At 37.8% G+C, this 20,470-nt stretch overlaps 1 protein-coding gene across 1 annotated transcript in view; it reads right to left on the reverse strand.

Annotated features, from left to right (window-relative positions):
- Positions 1 to 842: 842 nt before the first annotated feature.
- LOC124160232 (substance-K receptor-like) overlaps positions 843 to 20,470 on the reverse strand; it is a 50,610-nt gene continuing 30,982 nt past the window's right edge. The window contains exons 5-7 of the mRNA XM_046536044.1: positions 5,784 to 5,884; positions 3,616 to 3,706; positions 843 to 1,276 (exon numbers count right to left, since the gene is read on the reverse strand). Of these exons, the coding sequence (XP_046392000.1) occupies positions 1,043 to 1,276; positions 3,616 to 3,706; positions 5,784 to 5,884 (426 nt within the window). The 3' untranslated portion in view covers positions 843 to 1,042. The remainder of the gene's footprint in view (positions 1,277 to 3,615; positions 3,707 to 5,783; positions 5,885 to 20,470) is intronic.

Consider the following 20,470-nt stretch of genomic DNA (forward strand, 5'->3'; position numbering starts at 1 on the left):
TATAGCCTCTTTAGTTAAACGATCTCAAAATTGATTTGATCGCCATAAAACTCGGGTGTCATCCCACCTTAGTTTATGGTCCTCATCCAGGCTGTGCTCGACTATGGCTGAAACGTCGGCGCTCTCAGAAAATCTTACCCCCGCGGAATCCCAAGAAAAGTTAAAATATCCTTATAAAACGTTTTAATGATGGGACGAAGTATATTGGCCTAGAGTTCATTTCAAACATCTTTGCGACTAAGAGGCAGACCCAAGTTTTTTGGGGGATGAGAGCGGAAGGGAAGTGACTTCCTGAAAACCATCCAAAATGCAAAAGGCGGAGTATAGCCTCCGGGAAATTCAGCCACATTCATTGTCAGACCACCGTGGTGTACGCTGTGTGCATAAATTAGTTGTGTTGCCAAATAGGAGGAGGTTTTTTTTGTAGTCTTTTGTTTCCATGCACTGACTGAGTCTTTTGAGAAAACATGGCAACGTCCGCCACTCTCTTTCTCCCCATCCCACGTCCCTAGTATCGCATGTCCCACCTCCTGCTGCGACGCCGCTCGAAACATTCCGAATTTGCACGACTGGGCCAGCCATCAAAATATTTGAAAAAGGAGCATAGCAAGACTGTTTACACGAAGGGGCCTGCATAGGGGAGGCCCAATTCCATCCGATACACGGCTGATTTCTGTTGCCACTTCGGTCGCATTTTTATTGGTTTTTTAAAATGTCCGCGGCGCGGTGACGAGTGCAATGTAATCCACTTTTTTCTAATATTATGCAGTAAAATTTTTGCAATTGCAAGATCACATCATCATATATATAAATTTTGATTAAAACCCCTGATTATACCTTATTTCCCCGTGAAACTCGGGTCAATTTGTCTATCAGTGACGCGAGTGGCGACTTTTGTAAACCCATTAAAGTGCAGGGTGACTGACAACACAATAAGAGGTCGTATAGAGGATCCTCTTTTGTAATATTCGTGGTTTTCACATAAACGAAGTGTTCGACATCCTCGGGGGGAAAAGGCTATCGAGATGAGGACATGATTAGTTCATCTAATCTCCTCTCGGAGGTCGTCCTCTTCCTCTTCTTCGAGGCCGTTGGGGTGCAGGAAGGCCTTTGGGTCGGAGGCGCGGCCCATGGAGGTGCGGGACCGACGGTAACTCCAGGCATCCTCGCGGCGCAGCGAACTCACGGAGCGGAGAGAGGTCTGAGTGCGGGTGGACATCGAGGACGCGGTTGAAGACAGCCGAAAGCGGCGCGCGAACTCCGTCTTGAACTTATCCTGCCCAAGAAGAGAGGAAAAAATTAATGAGGTACAAAGCGAAGATTATAATTAAAGGCTACATGGAATACTATGGAAACCACCCGGCTTGTCTCCACTCCAAAATTGGAATAGGGTGGTTTCCCTTTTATTTTTTTATTGTCTAAATCGAAAGATTATTACTCCTGGAGTACGCCTTTCACGCTTTTAGAATTTTAAATGACGATATCTATTTTTCACCATTGATTGAAAAGTGAAAATTTTTAAGTGCGCGAAAACGCGACGGCTAAGTATGAATGCCGGGAAAATCCCGTGTGACGTCATTCTGGTTCCAGCTGCCGCCGTGTGAGGCCACCTTGGTTCGAGGCTATGAGCGCCGATACGATACCGGCTGCTAGCGGGTAGCATAGTATCCTGCTACCAGGTAGCGCTTGGCTTAAATAAGGATTATTAATGCCCTATCAAACGAAGGAAACCATTGGCAATTTTATTTGGTGATTATTAAGAGATGTTTCCCTGAGCTCTGTGCCAACTGCATGCATTGGTAATTTCAGACTACGTAAAACTCCTGACAACTCGTATAGTATCTAGGTCCATGTGACGTCGCGTGGAGTGGCATCGCATGGCCGCCAATCTAGCCTTTTTTAATGAGATTAAAATTGACCATTAACATTCGCCTAAACTGGGATATCTAAAACCAAATAATTTGTATATGTATTATGAAAACACTAATGTTGGGTAACAAATCGCAATTAATGCCTTTCGTTTTCTTTGAAGAAGGAAACAACCCTATTCCCTTTCCGATTCACAACAAGGCTTATACCCCCTTCATTCTGTGAATAATTTCTATTCTCTTCCTCCCCATTCCGCATCTATCACGCATTCTTTCCTAATGCACGGTACGTGACATTACCTCCCCGCTCAGTACTCGCTCCATCCGTACCCTCTGTCTCCTCCCCAACCATATCAAGTACTTCGCCGTATCTCACCCATCAGGTCCAACTCACCTTCTCCAATCTCCTCAACACCCACATTTCGAACGCCACCTGTCTTATCTCGTCATCTTTCCTCAGCGTACACATCTCCACACCGTAAAACGCTGATCTCCAATTCCAAATCTTGAATAGCCTTTTTTACACTATCACGCAAAGATCCTCTTCATTGGTTCTTTTGCAAACACCTCTTTAGCCTTCGCAATTATATTCCTGATTTCCTTTCTGCAGAGCTATTTTTCCTTTAATGTGCCACCCAAATAGTTGCATTGTTCCACCTTTTCAAGTTTGTAACCACCTGCTTTTATAATTAGCCTGGCTTTCCTAACTCGCGATGGTAAAAAATCGCATAAATTTGGGCCTATTGTGATTGATCTTCAATCCATGTTCCTCCCTCCGTTTACCCAATGCATCGACTAGTGCCGTCAAACCTTTCGCAGACTGAAGATCTCCGGATAATTACAGTATGCCTTTGTTAAGCTCCTCATGCATTATCAAACCGGCAGAAACTCGCCACACGTAATATTTATGCCCTTGTTGGAAATGCAGATAATTGTCTTCACACTCATAATGACAATGCCGCCCTTTGGATTAACTTGACTTCGTGTAATCATGCGGCAACAGTCAACAATCCAAGTAGCGTATTAATGTACGCAAGGCATTTCAACGCATGCGCAAAGAATTTCTCTGGATTTTTTGGGTTTTATGAGGCGCATATCCCATGTTAATTGACGATGAATTGAAACATAAAGTTTCTCTTGTTGTTTATTTATTAGAGGTAATAAATTCCCATTATACTAATGGTAAAAATGCATTGACATTATAAACTAATTCAGGTGATTAAATTTGTGCGATGTAATAAAATATAAGAGAATATATCGAAAGAAGAAAATATTGAAGAAAATAATGCCTAGAATTATTTTACCTGAATTTTTCGTATGAAGGAAATCATCTCAATGCATGCGAAAACAGCGGATGTTTTCAGCGGACGGTACTAATTTCACAAAGATTTTGAAACTAACAAAAAAATATGTTTAGGTCAAATAGGGAGAGTCCTCGGTACTGAATTTTTTTCAAGATTTTTATGCTATGTAACTGAGAAATATTGCTAATAATTGATTTCAGAATGCTTTGTTTTGATTGGGGTATATCGTGATGCAGCGTAGAACTTGTTTACAGTTAGTAGATGGCATTAAAATATAACTTAATTAATTAATAAATTCTGTACTTGCAGAGGATTTTATATACATCAACCTATATATGCTGTCAAACGCCTGCCTATGCTGTATTTACAACATTTACTAACGAAGAAAGAAAAACATTTTCCATTTAATGGTAATTTTAAACACAAATTAAGTTATTACTCACGCTATATATTCCGTAGATAATAGGATTGCAGCAGCTGTTACTCATGGCCAGCCAATCGCAGCAGAACCAAATGATGTTGATGTATTTATACCTGGAGAAATAAAACATGACGGGGTTGATTATGATTCATCAATATAATTAAAAACTGAAAACTATCTAATATAAACTAAAATTTTTTTCACTTCATTGATTGGCGAGTTTCCAACGTAAAATACATTTTTAGAACTATTACTATCCTTTTCACAACATTTCACAACAACGGCGAATACAATTTATTGCGATTTGGAAAAAACACATGAGTTTTAACCATGCATTGCTGCTCCTATCAATAGCTCTAGGCCATGGATTAAGTTGGATAAAGCATGTTGGTGGTTATTGAAAATTTGAGATTGATTATGCTTTAGAAAAAAATAGTCTCTTTTAATGAGAGTCTCTTATAAACTTTCATGTAAAGGTTAGAAATTACTAAATGATTAAATTTTGTGGGTTAGTTTCATTGAAATCAGCACGTCGGCCTCGGTGGCGCTGGGGTAAAATCCTCGCCTACCAAATCGTAGGTCGCGGGTTCAAATCCCGCCTAGGTAGGTGGTCCCTATCCTGGGCATGGATGTTTGTGTCATATTTCGTTAATACCTCCGTTGTAAATGGCATCTATTTGCTGTTTACGGGGAATTTGAAAAAAATAACTAAATGAAATACTTTCTGCCTTATTTCACTCATGGTTCAAAGACAACTCGTTAAGGTAAAATTTAATGGAACCTTTATTTTGACCTTCACATATGACCTTTAAGTACGCAAGAAAATATGTAAAAATTTTAATATTTTATTTTTCAAACCCGAGCAAAATGCAAGAAATTACTCTGTACATACAACGGTTTTGAAAATAAATAAATCCGCAATGCATGACAGTATCCATTCAAGATATCATCGGGGGATGGAAGCAATTTTGTGATTATTCCCGAACAAAATGATGAAAGAGGGGAAAGTAAACCTCCATCATAATATTTCCGGTCTTGCACTCAAAATTTATTACACATATTTAAAGTTCCATTTCCATGAACCCAGCAGGTTAATTTATTCCAACATTAAAGAATAAATTAAACCCATAACGCAACTTTTTACACTAAAAAGTTTAAGAAGACGGGTGCGTTGAATATTTTAATGCTATTTAAGATATGGCAATATAATTTTTTTCATGAAAAGAAATACTTTAAAACGGAACCAGTCCAAGAGGCAATAATGTCGAGCCAAACTGGTCGTTGCTCGATGATTCCGCTGCAGATAAGGCCTTACTGACGGTAGCCTTCCTTAAATTAAAATACCACCCAAATGCCAGAGCATAAATATGGAGGAAAACTTCCGCAACCAGTTGAAAAGTAGTAAATCAATCGCCATAGATTTTCTAGGGATTTCCGTCTAAGGTCAAAAGGCCTTGCTACACGGTACATTAACATGCACGAGTTAATGCCTGTTTGCATGAATGACTTCTGTGGAACGGAACATGTGCGAATGCATGAACCAAATTAGAACAGGTTCTATTTTCTGTGCATGCATTCGCTCAAGTTGAGTGGTTACACGTTGTATTTCGGTGTTCATTCACGCGTTCATACATTTAGACATAAACTTGTATGTGTAACCAGGCCTAAAGAAGCGATTTCTTGATAATATGTAGATTTGTCTAATAATGTATTTGTATTTGTACTGTATTTATTTTGCGATATCTCTCGATAAAACCGAAAAAATATGCTTGATCGAATTAGTGCAATGATTAATGCAATTTTAACACGCAGTATAATGGAGTACGATAAATTTCAACCTAAATGGTCTAACGAACGTACCGATCTTCGTCTAAGGAATATATGATAAGTAAAATATTATTACAAAGTATTAAATGAAAAATCAAGGAACAAAGGAACCGATTAGATGTGCCTAAAAATACTTTTGCTGGCTTTGCGGAGCAATGGTAAAACAAATCATGCTTTAAAAAGACAAAGTTGTGATAAATTCTTTCGTGGATTCCGCTGCTTCGAGATTAATGAGTCCCAAATCATCTTTATCTGCCCTTCCTTACAATATGGCCTTAAAATTTTATGAAAGTAGTCATTTATATAGGCTCTCAAAGATCTTGGATATTCGTTTCAACCACCAACAAATACGAGTATACTCACTGGTTAATATGGGGGAATATGGCCTGCATCACGTTGTAGGTTTGGAGCGGCAGCCAGCACAAGGCGAAAAGGGCCACGACGATGAAGAGCATCTTGATAACCTGCAAAGCAATAGGGGTATTAGTGGACAATACTGAAAAGGAAAGGTCAACCATGTGTGCATAACTATCAAATGGAAAGATAATGAGGCATGAATTGTGAAAGCGCCTGAAAGTGAGAGGAAACCAACGCAGTAAATTTTCACAGCTTTTTCCTATCCTTAACAAGGTTTCGACTACCCCACAGTCAATATGAAGATGAATTTCTTTTTTTTTTTTTTTAATCACATCCCCCGTAAACAGCACATAACGGCCTTTTACAACGAGGGTCTCCAATATTAACAAAGTACAACACAAACATCCATGCCCTGGATAGGGATCACCTACCCAGGCGGGATTCGAACCCACGACCTACGGTTTGGCAGGCGAGAACTTCACCCCACCGCCACCGAGGCAATTTGAATTTGGTAATTGCCGCGCAGGCATATTGAGCATTAGGGTTACTATGAAACTTGATGGTCATAGGCGTAGCTTTTAAAATCCATTTCAAAAATAAGAAAAATGCGTCAACTGACAATTTCCCTGACTTTTTTAATTGCCTGAATTTAAATTTACCTGAATTTTGTCAGGGAAATTGTCAGTTGACGCATTTTTCTTATTTTTGAAATGGATTTTAAAAGCTACGCCTATGACCATCAAGTTTCATAGTAACCCTAATGCTCAATATGCCTGCACGGCAATTACCAAAATTCAATGCCGGAATTCAATGACGTTAGATGAAAGGTAATGACGAACAGCCAATTTTCTTTGGCATTATGTTGTCAAAAAACAGGAAGTACTTGTATACAAAATTATAGAATACAAATACTTCAACGCCCTTAAATGCATATTGAAGGTATTTTTTTTTAAAGATATAGTTAATTATAAATTTATTAACCCATTATGACCCAATGTTGCTTCAAAGCAACATCAAAAACGTATACATTTTAGCTCTATTTAGGAAATATCTAAACAACATATTATTTTAGGGTGTAAATTTTAATAACGAAATATTGATCTGCCTCGATAATTATGATTGAGTGCAAAATTTTCATCTTTTCAGAATGAAAAATCTTGAAATTTGATTTCTTTCTTAAGCAGCTCTGGGTTATAAAGGGTTTAGTACTTTGAAAATTTCAATAGAGATGAGGAAATAAAACTTTGCCATGAACGCAACATAATCTTCGAAATAACTTCTTTGTGACTAAAATTTGAGTCAACAAATTTCTTTTAAAAGGTGAAATTCGTGTACAAGACCTATAGCAAGTAATTTTACAACAGTGAACATATATGTCCATATTACTATTAAAATTAAATTCCTTCAAGTAGTAGCGGAATGGGCACTTGCTTAGCCCAGTGTAGTCTAATACTTAAATATTATTTTGTGAATTTCTAGTATTTACTGTATTAGTCCTGTCTGGCTAATCTTAGACTGTTTTGTTTAGATAATTTACTTTTGAATTTATAAATTATGACGTATCATGAAGATACGCACCAAGGTACCTAGAAAGTAGGCTAAAATCATATTATTTTTTTGAGGCTACCTAAAGCTTCCAAAATATCTTTGTATGATATATTTGTTTTTTTTAATGCAATTTATGGAAGTATTAAACTAGTAATTGTATGGTCATTTCGGATGCATGGATCAGATGCTTCATTGGGACATATTGTACCGGTCCCGATGCGTCCAAATATATCGGAATGTGTAGAGGAGAGCGGAAATGTATAGCGACACTTCCTTCAGGGCTGCGTAGTGATTTTGCGACCAGATAAGTGAAAGTAGTTCCACGAATCGACGGCGGAGGTAGAGTATGAGATTTTTCAGGTTTTTCTTGGAAGCAGTCTAAATAAGCATTGTAAAAGGATCGCCGATGAGGAAAATTGGGCTTAGCAGATAAGATAAGACGAATAACAAGGAGAATGTCTGGCTGCAGTACCTTCTCTTACTGGCCACAAGTTCTGGAATGCAATATCTTCGTCTCCGAAACACAGATAGTACTAAATAGATTTTTTGATGGCCTAAGACAAAAAGGAACATCTGTCGTAACATCGAAAATACGTCAACGTTCTTTCGAAACATTTTACATTACCTTCAAGCGTGAACGGAGGTATCAATTGAGTCCACAACAAACAATTCCCGTGAATTCCATCCCTTCTCAATGTTTTTTTTTGTTTTGGGATACACTTTCACCCTCATTATCCCATTTACCCCCTACAATTCGTTCATGTTTCCATAGCACAGTGGCGTAATCGACTCTCAACATCACTTCATACGATGAAGAAGGTCAGGAAACTTACTATTACTAGGGATGAAGTAATTATTTTTTATCTATTCGTTTAGTCCATTAGTTTTGGCATTGCCTAATCACGGTGCTCTCAAGCTGAAAGATGCATATTACTTAAATATTAGCCACAAGCTTAATTGCAGTGCATCAGGTTTGTAATTACATTAAATCGATTTGTTTTTGTTTGAACTTGGAAAAAATGATAGAAATGTGTCAAAACTGACCGTTAGAAGATTTAACCGATGAACTTTGATCGCCCTGAGGCATTCGTTGAAATAAATTGAAAAACTTATAAACATAGTGGGCAATGCTGCCGACTTTTAAGAGTACGAAATCAATTATTTGTGAGTTCACTTCGTAGAATGGTGACGTGAAAGATTCAAAAATATTTTTTTATTCCACACAGTATTTATTTTAAAAAACTTTACCGATTGAAAAAATGTTCTGTCAACTCAATGTCCTGAAAATACCAAAACCGGTGGTTTTTTAAAATAAATACTGAATAGAATATAACAAAATTTATTTTTGACTCTATCATTTTATAGTACGATTCAGGACACATCATTGTACAAGTATCCATTTTCTAAGTTACCAACACTTAACCCGTGACATTCGGACATGCATACAATTATATTAAAATTTCAAATGAAAGTGGCAAAAAAGTGCTTTAAATCATTCCACACAGTACAAAAAAAATATCTCAAAATAATGTCGACCGATATTTTGAACCGCAAGGCACTAAAATTATTAATGATTTCAACCGATTCGGGCGTAATTAGTGGAAGTTCGACACATGGAAATAAAAGTTAGTCGCAATTTTCCACAATAATTTAATGCGTACGACGCGTTTCGGCATTGCGCTAAGGTCGGTTAAAACTAGAGTAAGTGGGAGAAACCTGCCCCATCGCCATGTTTACAACAAATTCTATTCGTTACAAAATCCACTGAAGCAATTTAGATTGTATGCCACACATAAATAATCCATAAACCATGACCTTCAATCATAGTACTCACCTATTGCGCCTAAACTAAAAAAAACTTAAACAAAACACATTTAGCGTAGGTATAGAATTTTACTGAAACACGTGATTTCTAATTGATTCCTAGCACGATCTAGTCTAGATCTTTTTCTAAATGTTTATATTGTATGTTCTATGTATGATCTTTTTCTAGATGTTTATCTAGATGTTTTATTTGTATTGTGTGGAATGATCTAAAGCCCTTTTTTGCCACTTTCATTTGGAAATTAATATAATTGCATATACGTCCGAATGTCACGATCTAGTGTCTATTGTATGGATTAGCTCAACTGGGCCATCCTGCCCCTAAGGCCAACGTGCCCCGGTCTCCCCTAATTGAAATAAAAATTCATTTTCTAATCTCAGTAATGTTACGTAATTTTTTAGCGCGAGGGAAAACTAGAAATTTTTCTACATACCGTTATACATTCTCTCTACGTTCTAAAGTACCAATCTTTTAACTTCCGAGAACAATATATTCTCCTCTACCATCGTATGTAATAAATGACAATTAATAAATCATATAATCTTGTGCCAGATGATGGCTCTGTGAGATGGAACGCGTAGTACGCATTTAATAATAGTGGAAAAGTGCAACTATCTTCTATTTCAATTCTAAAATTCCACCTATTCAATATGATGAAAATATTCAAAATTCATACCGGCTGAGGATGGAGCCATGATAAGCTTTCCGAGGAGCTTGTGAAGACCACAACAACTTAACGATCATTTTTCCATTCTGTCACCATAGCACGTCACGAGATTTAAAACGGTGCCATAAATCTTCCAGTCAGGCGAGCCAACTTTACACAATAGCCTGGAGGCCCATTCTTTGCCAACAACACAAGGCATTCAACCCATTTGGTGGAACATGGAGAAACTGAAGTAGGACATGGACCAAGGGGACTACATAGAGGAGGCCCAATTCCATTCAATAGAAGGATGATTTCTGTTGCCAATTCGGTCGCATTTTAATCGGTTTTCAAAAGTGCCCGCGACGCGGTGATGAGTGCAATGCAATCCAGTTTTTATCCAATATTTTTCACCATAGTGTTTGTAATTGGGAGGAATAGCATTGATAGATCACATTATAATGTGATCTATCGGTTAATACGGTTAATTTAAATACGGTTATCGGTTAAATTCGGTTAATACCTATAATTATATGTAATATTTCTAATCCTGCCGCGTGAACGGCGGTGAAATATTTATTAATTGCCGTGAGAAAAAATTCCCCTGGACCGAGAATCGAACCACAGACCTTGGCTTACCGGGCCAACGCGTAGACCACTGCGCTATCCAGGTACCTTAATTCCTGTTTTCCTGAGTACAATAATATGAGACTCGGTACAATTTCCATGGGAATTAAGTAACCTGGGTAGGTTAGTGGTCTGCGCATTAGCCCGGAAAGCCGGAAAATTTGATAAAAGAATAATAATCTATTGTTTATGTTCTTTGCTTATTTTTACCTCGAAATTTTTATTTGAATGAAAATGTCTAAGATACGCATAGAAAAGCTTATTTAAATGATTGAGATCAAAATTTTAAATGCTTATAATGTTGTACTTTTATATACTTGTATGTGATACCAATACGTTTGAAATTGTTCCCATTAGATGTATTATATATCTGTTCGTACCAAAAATTAAGCAATAAAAGCTTATTTCATCGAAAGCCGAAGATCCGAAGTACGATTCCCGGTCCAGGGGAATTTTTTCACATGGCAATTCCCATAATTACCTTATTTCCCTGCAAAACTCGGATCAATTTTTCCGTCAGCGACGCGAGCGGCGACTTCTGTAAACTAATTTAAATGCTTGGTGGGAGAAAACATATTGTTAGGCTTACTCTTTTGTAATATTCGTGAGATGGACCATATTGAAGTACTTTTACCCGGGTGCCTCGCGTACCCATCGTTTAATTTCCTAGAGCTACGTTTTTCTTCCACCATCGGGTGTTATAAATGACAAAGTATTTCATAACGATGACGGGAAACCATTTTTCAATAAGATATTTTCCCACTCGGTATTTTGATAGAATGTGTCAGTCTGAAGGCCACCGTTGGACGAAACTATGGTCCACTGAGCTGTAAACCAAGTGTGAAAACGTGGCTTCGCCCCACACAAACGATACGTTTTTTTTTATTTTCATGACGGGGAATGCCAAACGGTTATGTGAATTTCAACCTTATAATAATTCAAATCATAGCAAATTTACCAATCTCAACTACACTATACAAATTCTAAGAAGGAAAATGAATCCGCCAATAACCGCATTTACAAGGTGCATCATAAGATTTAGAAAGTTTTCGGGTTTTTATTCGTGCAATAAATGGCAAGTTATTTCATAATTGTGACATAAAACCATTTTTCAATAACATATTTTCCCTCTCGCTTATTTTGATAGAATGTGTCACGCTGAAGGTCGCCGTTGGACGAAACTACGCTCCGCTGAGCCATAAATCAAGTGTGAAAACGTGGCTTCGTTTCACACAAACGAAATGATGTTCATTGTCATGATTAGAAAATGCCAGATGGCAGTGTAAATGCCAAACTTATTATAGCAGTTCACATCACAGAAACTTAACAATTTCAACATTTAGGAGGAAAATGAATCCGCCGATAACCGCTTTTACAAGGCGTATTATAACAGAAGTTTACTTGTTTTCCTTTCTCTACATATACATCTACATATTACCCTGCCAGCCAGGTACGGAGGTGTTTGGCAGAGGGTGTCCCATCACCAAGATGCACCAGGGGATTAAGATTTACTTCCACTAACATGCACTAAGCGTCATGTGGGCTATGTTTGACTTGTAATATACCATATCCTACTTATAAAGGTAATCTGACTATGACCAGTGGTGTAGTTGGGCCGGTATGGCGTACCCCCTAAAATCCAAACTATTATATTAAATATCCAATCCAATATTATATTACATTATAAATTATAAGCGTACCGGTTAAACTACCTTTTAACATATATAAAAAATAGCCCTACTGTAAATTGTCCAATAGATTTCAGAAAGAAAAATCGGAAATGATTATTTACTTGATCAGAGTGGCACACCTTGGAACTAAGATAAGAGTTGGAGTTAGAATTTTAATCGCGGCCGGATGTATAATACATGTTCAGCTGTTGGCAATCTTTGGTGAGTACCGCCTAAATTTTTCCCAACTACAGCACTGACTATGACCATGCAAAAAATGCTGTTTGAAACTCGAAGAAAAATTCAGGAACATGCATTAAGGAATACTTAATTTAGTAAGCTACACTACCTGTCAACTATCGTATGCTTAAGCCCTAACACTGCCGTTGTAGTGTTTTATCGATCTCGGAAAAAACTACATCCTAAATCTATCTAACCGAGTTAAACTCCCCAGTTTTACTGGTATGATCTGATCTATTCTTCGTGCTTAAAAATTACTTGTCATGACTGGGATTAAGTCAATGAGCTTTTACTTAAATTACTGCTTTCTCTAGTTTTTCCCAACCTTATCGTAATTATTATAATTTATACAGTGCCTCTAGATTTCAGAAGTTTTTTTAAAATTAGCAGCATTATGAACCTTAAGAAAATTTTTAACTACTTCCAAAATAGTACCAACTAAATGAATGCTATTTTTTCTGCAAGAATCCAGAGCCTCACTGACAACTTCTGATTTAACTATGTGAAGCCTTTCCATTATGGAAAATAAAAGAATAAAATTTGTAAGGTTCACTAACATAATTAAAAAACATGACCAGGTTCCATAACATTTTTACATTTTCGTGTCCTAAGTTAAGACACGAATATGTAATTATGTTATGAAACCCTGGTCGTGATTTTTTAAATATTAGGTGACCCTAGCGGAAATTTCAGACTTTCACGCTCTTAGGAAATAAGTATTTTTTCCATACCACCGAAAACAGTCCTATACGGCCTTTTACATCGGAGTCAGTAACATGTATGCAAACAATTTCACGAGCACAAACAACCATACCCTGGATGGTTACCCTGGGGGTAACTTACCCAGGCGATACTCGAACCCGCGACCGCCTTTTTGGCGTGCGAGGACTTTACCCCACTGCAGTAACGGATGCAGGTAAATCTCAAGTGGGGAGCCCAAAAGATATTTTTAGCTACCTTGACTTTTATCGTAATGAAAAATAATCAAGTTGCATGCAGAATTTAAGATTAAGAATTTAAGTTTTATTTTAACTGATTTTACGTATACACAAGGCAATGCTATCTTATGATATAAAAAAGTTACAATTGTGGTTCTGCAATGTTCGGTAATGCGGGCAGCCCCGCAAGGCGGGTGGCGCGCAACATGCGCCCCCCATATGTATCCGCCACTGCCCCGCCGCACCCGAGGCCAGCAGTATATTAAAGAAACGGTGTAATTGCGTTCTAAATAGAGAAGAAAGTGTATCATAAAGTAATTTCTTCATACTTGCCTTCTGACAAAATCATAAAAAAACATTTGAATAAAATATAAGCAAGAGTTTGGTACTTATTTACTCGTAATACACATTATTGTTTAACACACGATGTCTCTTTTAGAAAGCATTTAACATTCTTCATGCCTATTAGGCTTTATTTATAATATTTTTGCCTCCTTATGTTACACATCTTTGGTTCAGGTATGGATGTAACTTGTTTTTAAATCTATCTTTAAGTTAAGAATAAAAAAAATGTGTGGAGTCGATATGCCTCGAGTGAGTAATCGACATGGAAAAATCGAAACTTTTAGTTCAAATTAATGAGTAAATAGTAACATTTGAGATTAATATTGCAATTTTCGTGAAGAGCCGGTAATTCAACGTTTAAATCGATAGCTTATTTATCAATGTAGGAGCAGTATTTACGGAGCATATCGATGGCTACGTTCTAACATCACGTATCTCAAATTCGGCCGGTTTGAGACAGGTATCTTAAACAAATTGTAATTACACGAAAAAAATAAAATACAAGCAAAAAACAACCCTTTGTGTGCAAATGAATGCTTCTTTCTCAGTTTTATGAACTTTTGGTTTTTAATTTCAGAGTACAAGTTAAACTAATTAATCGTTTTTTGCCCTCCTGAAAAGTTGCTATTTTTAAGATACGTGTTAGCCATCGATGTATGGAATGACAGAGAAAGATCTTTCTGTAATAATATATATGATATAAGTGTATCTTACAAAGTTTATTTTATTATTTTCCATGTTGATGTAACCTTAAGAAGTATCTATGTAATGAAACTCGGGTCGCGCTTTTTTAAATAAGTGAACCCTATAAATTTTATTCTTTAATTTTCCAATATCCAGAGTATTATTCTGTAGTAGGTGATCGGAGCTCCTCAAACAAAACAATTCTCTAGATTCCAAGAAAATGAACCGGCTCCCAAACCCCAAATGTTTGAATTTCACAACATACCTCGACCTTTACCTCGCCGACCTCGGTGGCGGCGGGATAAAGTCCTCGCCTACCAAATGAGAAGTCACGAGTTCGAGTCCTGCCTGGGTAGGTTGCCCCTTTCAACAACATGATTGTTCGTGCACGTGTAAGTGTTTAATTTGTTGCACGACCTGATGTAAAATGGCCAATATATGCTGTATTCGGTGGTTTGGGAATAAATAAAAATGTAAAATAGATAACTACTAATTCTTTCTTCATAGATATTAAGATCTGAAACCTTTATATATATAAGGGAGCGTCCATTGATTACGCGAGGTGATTTTGCAGATTTTTGGATCACCTTTTCCCCCCTGTATGAGATATCGTGAAATTTGACTCGACCCCTCCCTATAATCTCACGTGAGCTTGTTCAAAATGCGTATTTTCAGTGCAAATAAGTTAATCTGTGCTTCATTACGTAGGATTAAAAAGAAAACAATTTGTTCTAGATTAGACATTTAAGATTACTGAGATCGCAATTTTACACTGTTAATTGCGGAAAAAAACGTGATATTTGCCACGACCTTAATCTCCCACGTGAGATTGGGTGAGAATCGGCTTGAACCCCTCGACCTCCCCCCCCCCCCCCACACTAAACGCCTCACGTAATTAATGGATGCCCCCTAAAAAGAAAGAATTTAACTCTGCAACTCAGCTGATATCTCCCCTCTCTTGCGTGGGTGCCGGGTGCTGTGAATCGTTGGGAGTAAAAGAGGACACATTCAGTGGGCCGTGTCGTAACAGGTGTCGTTTGCACTGGGCTGCGATTTATTGTGTTAAGCGCTCCATGTCTCTCTCCCCCCCCCCCCCCCCTTACGATGTGCTGGTGCTCTTACGCAACAGACGTCACGGATCACCCTGGGTGGCGTCGAAAATCTTTTATGAGAATTTCAAGTGGAGGGGATGGTGCTCCCGTTTTTTTTTTCACTGCCTCTTGGTCTAACACCAAAAACAATGACGCACTTGGTGGCGGTTCTTTTGAAGGAGGTGCTGTGATTTGCTCACTTCAAAGGGGCACAAGGAGACGACATAGACGAGAGGGTCTCTATTCGAACACAATCTGCGGGACGTTGGTTATTTGTTATAGATCTGTTGCTTAAATAAAGATGATTTACTGAACATTAGCCGGCAATATTTTTATGTGTAGAATAAAATCCTTTCCCATGGATAAAACGAAATCCCCTTAAAAACAAAATAAAATGTTGGTTCCTGAAATTCGTTATAAGCGAATTTTACTGCACATAAGTTCTCATTAGTGCAAGTGCGTAGAAAGAAATATTGTCAAATAATTTCAATAAATTTTTTCGATTCCCTTTTCCATACTGTATCCAATGATGCAGTTCGTTACTGGTCTTGAGACGAGCCGATAGACGTTTGAATTGTTTAAGAGGCTTGTGGATTTGATGACTGAGACATTTGATGACATTGTAGTGTCATATGTGATCGAGTATTGTGCCGATAAGCGTTTCAACCATTATTAGTTTCCTTGAGTATTTCGTTGAAACGTCACTTTTCGGGAGGTAGTCTGCCTGCTCGTAGGGTCGAGGAGACGGTCCTGCGTGGGTGAGCTGGTCGCGGATTAGCGACCCTTCGAAGTGCTTCGGCGTAAGTGCTGACCGCATGTCTCCACTCTGTCCAGAGCTTTGCCTCATGTGCCGTAAATACTTTTTTTGTATTGCTCTAGCTCATTTGGGAGGAAACTCTTTTCGGAGGAAAGCCTTTTCATTCTCCTCTCGACATATGTTGGAGGAGAAAAAAAACTCTGAGAGTTTTTTTATTTCCTCTGAACAGAGTTCTCCTCCCAAGAGTTTCGGAGGTAAGGAGTTGGGAGGAATCCCTCCTGACTTTCCTCCAAGGAGGACTCCCAAACCCTGTTGAAAAGGAAGAAATGCTCACGGAGCACCTTCATAATCGCTTGAATTCTTTGAGCGGGGTTGATTTGACGGCAGGCAATGTGACATTGTTGATTCACGTGATGTAGCATATTCATCTACATCTACGAGATTAGGTTCAAGCCACTACCTGGGTGTGTGGCACGGATTGATTCCACACCAGTCATGCAGCACTCATCTTAGCCTTAACCTTTAAGTTCAAAGGGACATATATATCCCAAATTTTTTAAATTATCTCAAAATTAAATTAGAAGGTGTATTATTGAAAGAATTGGTTCTATTGAAGAATAAGTTATTGGCTTCTAGTTTTCAATTCTTTTCGTGATACCCTATCCACAGAGTAGATATATACAGAGGGGACATTAGGTGGCTGTACCATAGGTTTCTATGTAATGAAAAATGCGCACGGCGGCCATATTGAAAATGAGTAAAATTATGCGGTAAATTCAAACCAAATAGTGCTAACGACTTACCATCCACCGAAAAAAGAGGGTTTAAAATTCAAAGTAGCCTAATTATTTCTTTACTAATAAAGATAGAGCAAGGACCGCCAAATCGCACGCACAAATTCGGCAATTATTATGTAAATAACTGACAGTCTTGTTTTCTAAATCCGACCGACGACATCGAATCACACATTCCTTGGACCTGCGCCAACACCTCAAGTTCTTATTAAACTTTTTCGACAATTTCATTTCCCATGAAAATAATACTCGAATATAAGTTTAGTTTCTTCGATCAGCAATGTAACTCAGAAAAAATATGGAATTACTTACCTCACAGGGTCTTTAGGGAAACTGAAGAAACTCAACTTTGCTTCCGTCATGCCCGCATTGTTTTTGCAGTTAATGGCTGAAAATCAAGCAAAACCTTTTCTTCTCGTCTTATTTTCCACTTCCTTCATTTTCCACGTTTCTTTAAAACACTAGCACACTACGTGAAAGTATTGAAGAGTGGAGGTATAAAAAAAAATTCGTGCGACAACACTCCACGCCAAGCGCGAATGATAGCAACGATAGCAACCAAATAGCAACTCAAGCCACGTTTCCTTATTTAGAACATGGTGAAATGCGCAATAAGCTGATTACCGCCTTCAGCCGTTTTGTCCTCTCTGTATATCCCTACTCTGTGCCCTATCGATATCGTTGTTTCCACATTGTTAAGAACTTTCACTTGAAATGCTGTTTACGGAGTGGAAATTTGATAGTTTATAGCAAATCAATTGCAACAGGACTTTCGGTTTACCATTTACGTGTACCTAGTTTGTGGAGTTAGTACGAAAAACTCCGCACTTGTGCTTTAATTTTCTCAGAATTAGTGTTTTTATTTAATGTGACACATATGTCCGTGTGGACCTTAGGGGGGCGAGAATCGATGTTATTTCACGTCCTAGACTGTATCTCATAAATCATAAGAGATGTCGATTTCATATTAATGGTTTTCTAACCTACGCATTAATATTAGCCTAAAAACGTATTTTGTCATGCAATCTAATGGCTGTAATCTTTATGGACCTCAGAGGGTCAATGGGTTGTTTAAGAGAGGGGCAATAGTAAGTCTACCGACAAATAGGGCGACGTGCAGTCCACAAGCAAGTTTACGTGGTGTTTCGAAGCTGATGGTGGTTATGAGCAGTTTATTGGCAACCAATTGCACTTAGTAGTGCAACTGGAGCACGCGCCGTTATTCAAGCCACGTGTCAAGATGTCGCCATGAAACATCATAGACCAGCAATCATGAGATTTGTCCGATGCAGCACAGCACTCAACTATACTATCAGTTAATCTTTTCCTATTTACGCTTGTCATTTGTTTTACATCCTTGATAACTTGACCCAGATGACTCAATCAAGGCCATCCATTGCCTTCATTCCCTTACACTTGCACTTCGGTGAAACTCATCATTAAACCATATACCTTTTAATGGATAAATAGATATATCGAAGATGTCGATCACCACCTCCAAATATCATACCATATCAGTGTTGTGATAGAAAAATCGATTTCGATTAAAATCGAAAATCGAGTTTTAATATTCAAAGATCGAATAAATCGACATCGAGCCATGATCATCGAGTTTCCATCCAAACTCGATGTTTCAATTTCGATCTTCACCATTTCGTTTGATCTCAGCAAGGTCACTACCGGCCTACGACAACGTCATCCGTCTCGAATGAAATGCTATCATTTAATGCCGGTAAGTTTGGAAAGGCACGCCTTCGATAATAAAGAAAGCATCGCAATGACTTGATCTTAAAAAAAATATTATACGTAGGCGAATGGTTCCATACGGTGATCTCAAAATTTTAATGTGCGTGCATTTGTAAATTTTAATTATTAATAATCCAATCATGTATTAGGAATAGATTTGTTGGTATTTTTCTACGACTCAAATGTGTTATTTGAGTATTTTTTTCGAATAAATAAAGAGCATGATTTTGCTCGAACTGTATTTTTTCAAATACGAATCGTCGACTTTTCCGACCAATCCATCTTTTGATTCAAAATTCGTAATTTGCTGAAAAATCTAGCTTTTCATTTCGGTTAAAAATCGATTTTGACTGTCACTTATCCATCACAAATCATGCCTCAAGATTAAGCAGATTAAATTGTCCCGTCCGCGGAAGGGAACGCAATACTATTTTCTACTGGTCATTCTTCCCACGGCGAATTACTTGTTCGAAACATACGCCATCCTTTTAATATTTTCTGGGTACATGAAGTAGAACTTTGTCATCTTTTAACTGTATCCCAAATTTGCATAGTATTCTCAAAACATTAATATGATAAGTATCCACGGCAAGGATCGCAGCAACCGGTCCCTAATAAATTTTATAGATTGTATTGCCGGGGAATCATAAGCCGCATTGAGGGAATAAAAAAGAAAAAAAAATAATTAAAATATTTGAGAAAGAAATTTTATCTAAAAAATAAATAATATATAACAATAAATAACCAAAAAAATAAAAATTTTATAATGTATTAACATCTGTTATGTTATACCAATGTAATGGCAACCAAAAAGCCAATATTCATGTTTTAAATATTTTAGTTATAAGTTTCTATTTCACACAGACAACCCAATACTCCCACAAGAGTACCGTGCACGTGCGCCATTTTTAATTCAATCATTCTTAACTGGCTGGTTGGGGTGAGCCAAGGCTCACCGGAACAGCATTACCAGGACCAGGACGTGACTATTAATAAAAACTAATCGATACGATCATCATCATCATTATTAGTTTACAATCCAGGTACTGATTTGACGCAGCTCTCCTATCCGCCAACCTTTTCACTGCTACATCTTTCTTCTCTTTTACATTCTTTTTAACTTATCCTATGTAAAAAATGGCCTTCATTCGAGGCCGTCCTTTGCCCTTCTTCCCTTCCAACTGTCCTTCTACGATTGTTTTCACCAGGCCATCATACCTCGAAATATGGCTAACCACGTTGTCCCTTCTTCTTCTTAAGGTTTCTAGAAGACTTCTCTCACCCTTCTTAGCACTTCCTCATTAGTTACACGGTCGATCCATTTTATCTTCATCATTCTTCGGTGGCACCACATTTCGAATGCTTCCACTCTTGACTTCTCTGCTGCTGTCAACGTCCAAGCCTCGCTCCCTCAGAGAAAATTTTTCCATGTGTAGCATCAATTAGTACAATTGCGCAGAGAAAAAGATAAAGCATCGTGGAAACAAAATAAAGCAACAGAGGGGAATACGAGTTTGGAAGTAACGAAGAGCCTAATCAAGAAATAATGTTGGTTGGCTCATGGAAGGGACATATTGTACCATGGAATAATCCCGTTAGTAAATGCCTAAAGCAGTCAATGCAATTGAGTAGAGGTTGCTGGAGACAGCGGGGTAATTTCAAGCGGCAATTCGTGTCACTTGTGATTGGTAGGTAATTAGAGTGGGTATTTGCTAGGTGAGTGTAGATAAGCTCCTTCGAAATGGGACCCGTTCACAAACAAGTGGCCACGTGGTAATTGTG

This window comes from Ischnura elegans, chromosome 6 (assembly GCF_921293095.1).
Source record: "Ischnura elegans chromosome 6, ioIscEleg1.1, whole genome shotgun sequence".
Lineage (NCBI taxonomy): Eukaryota > Metazoa > Arthropoda > Insecta > Odonata > Coenagrionidae > Ischnura > Ischnura elegans.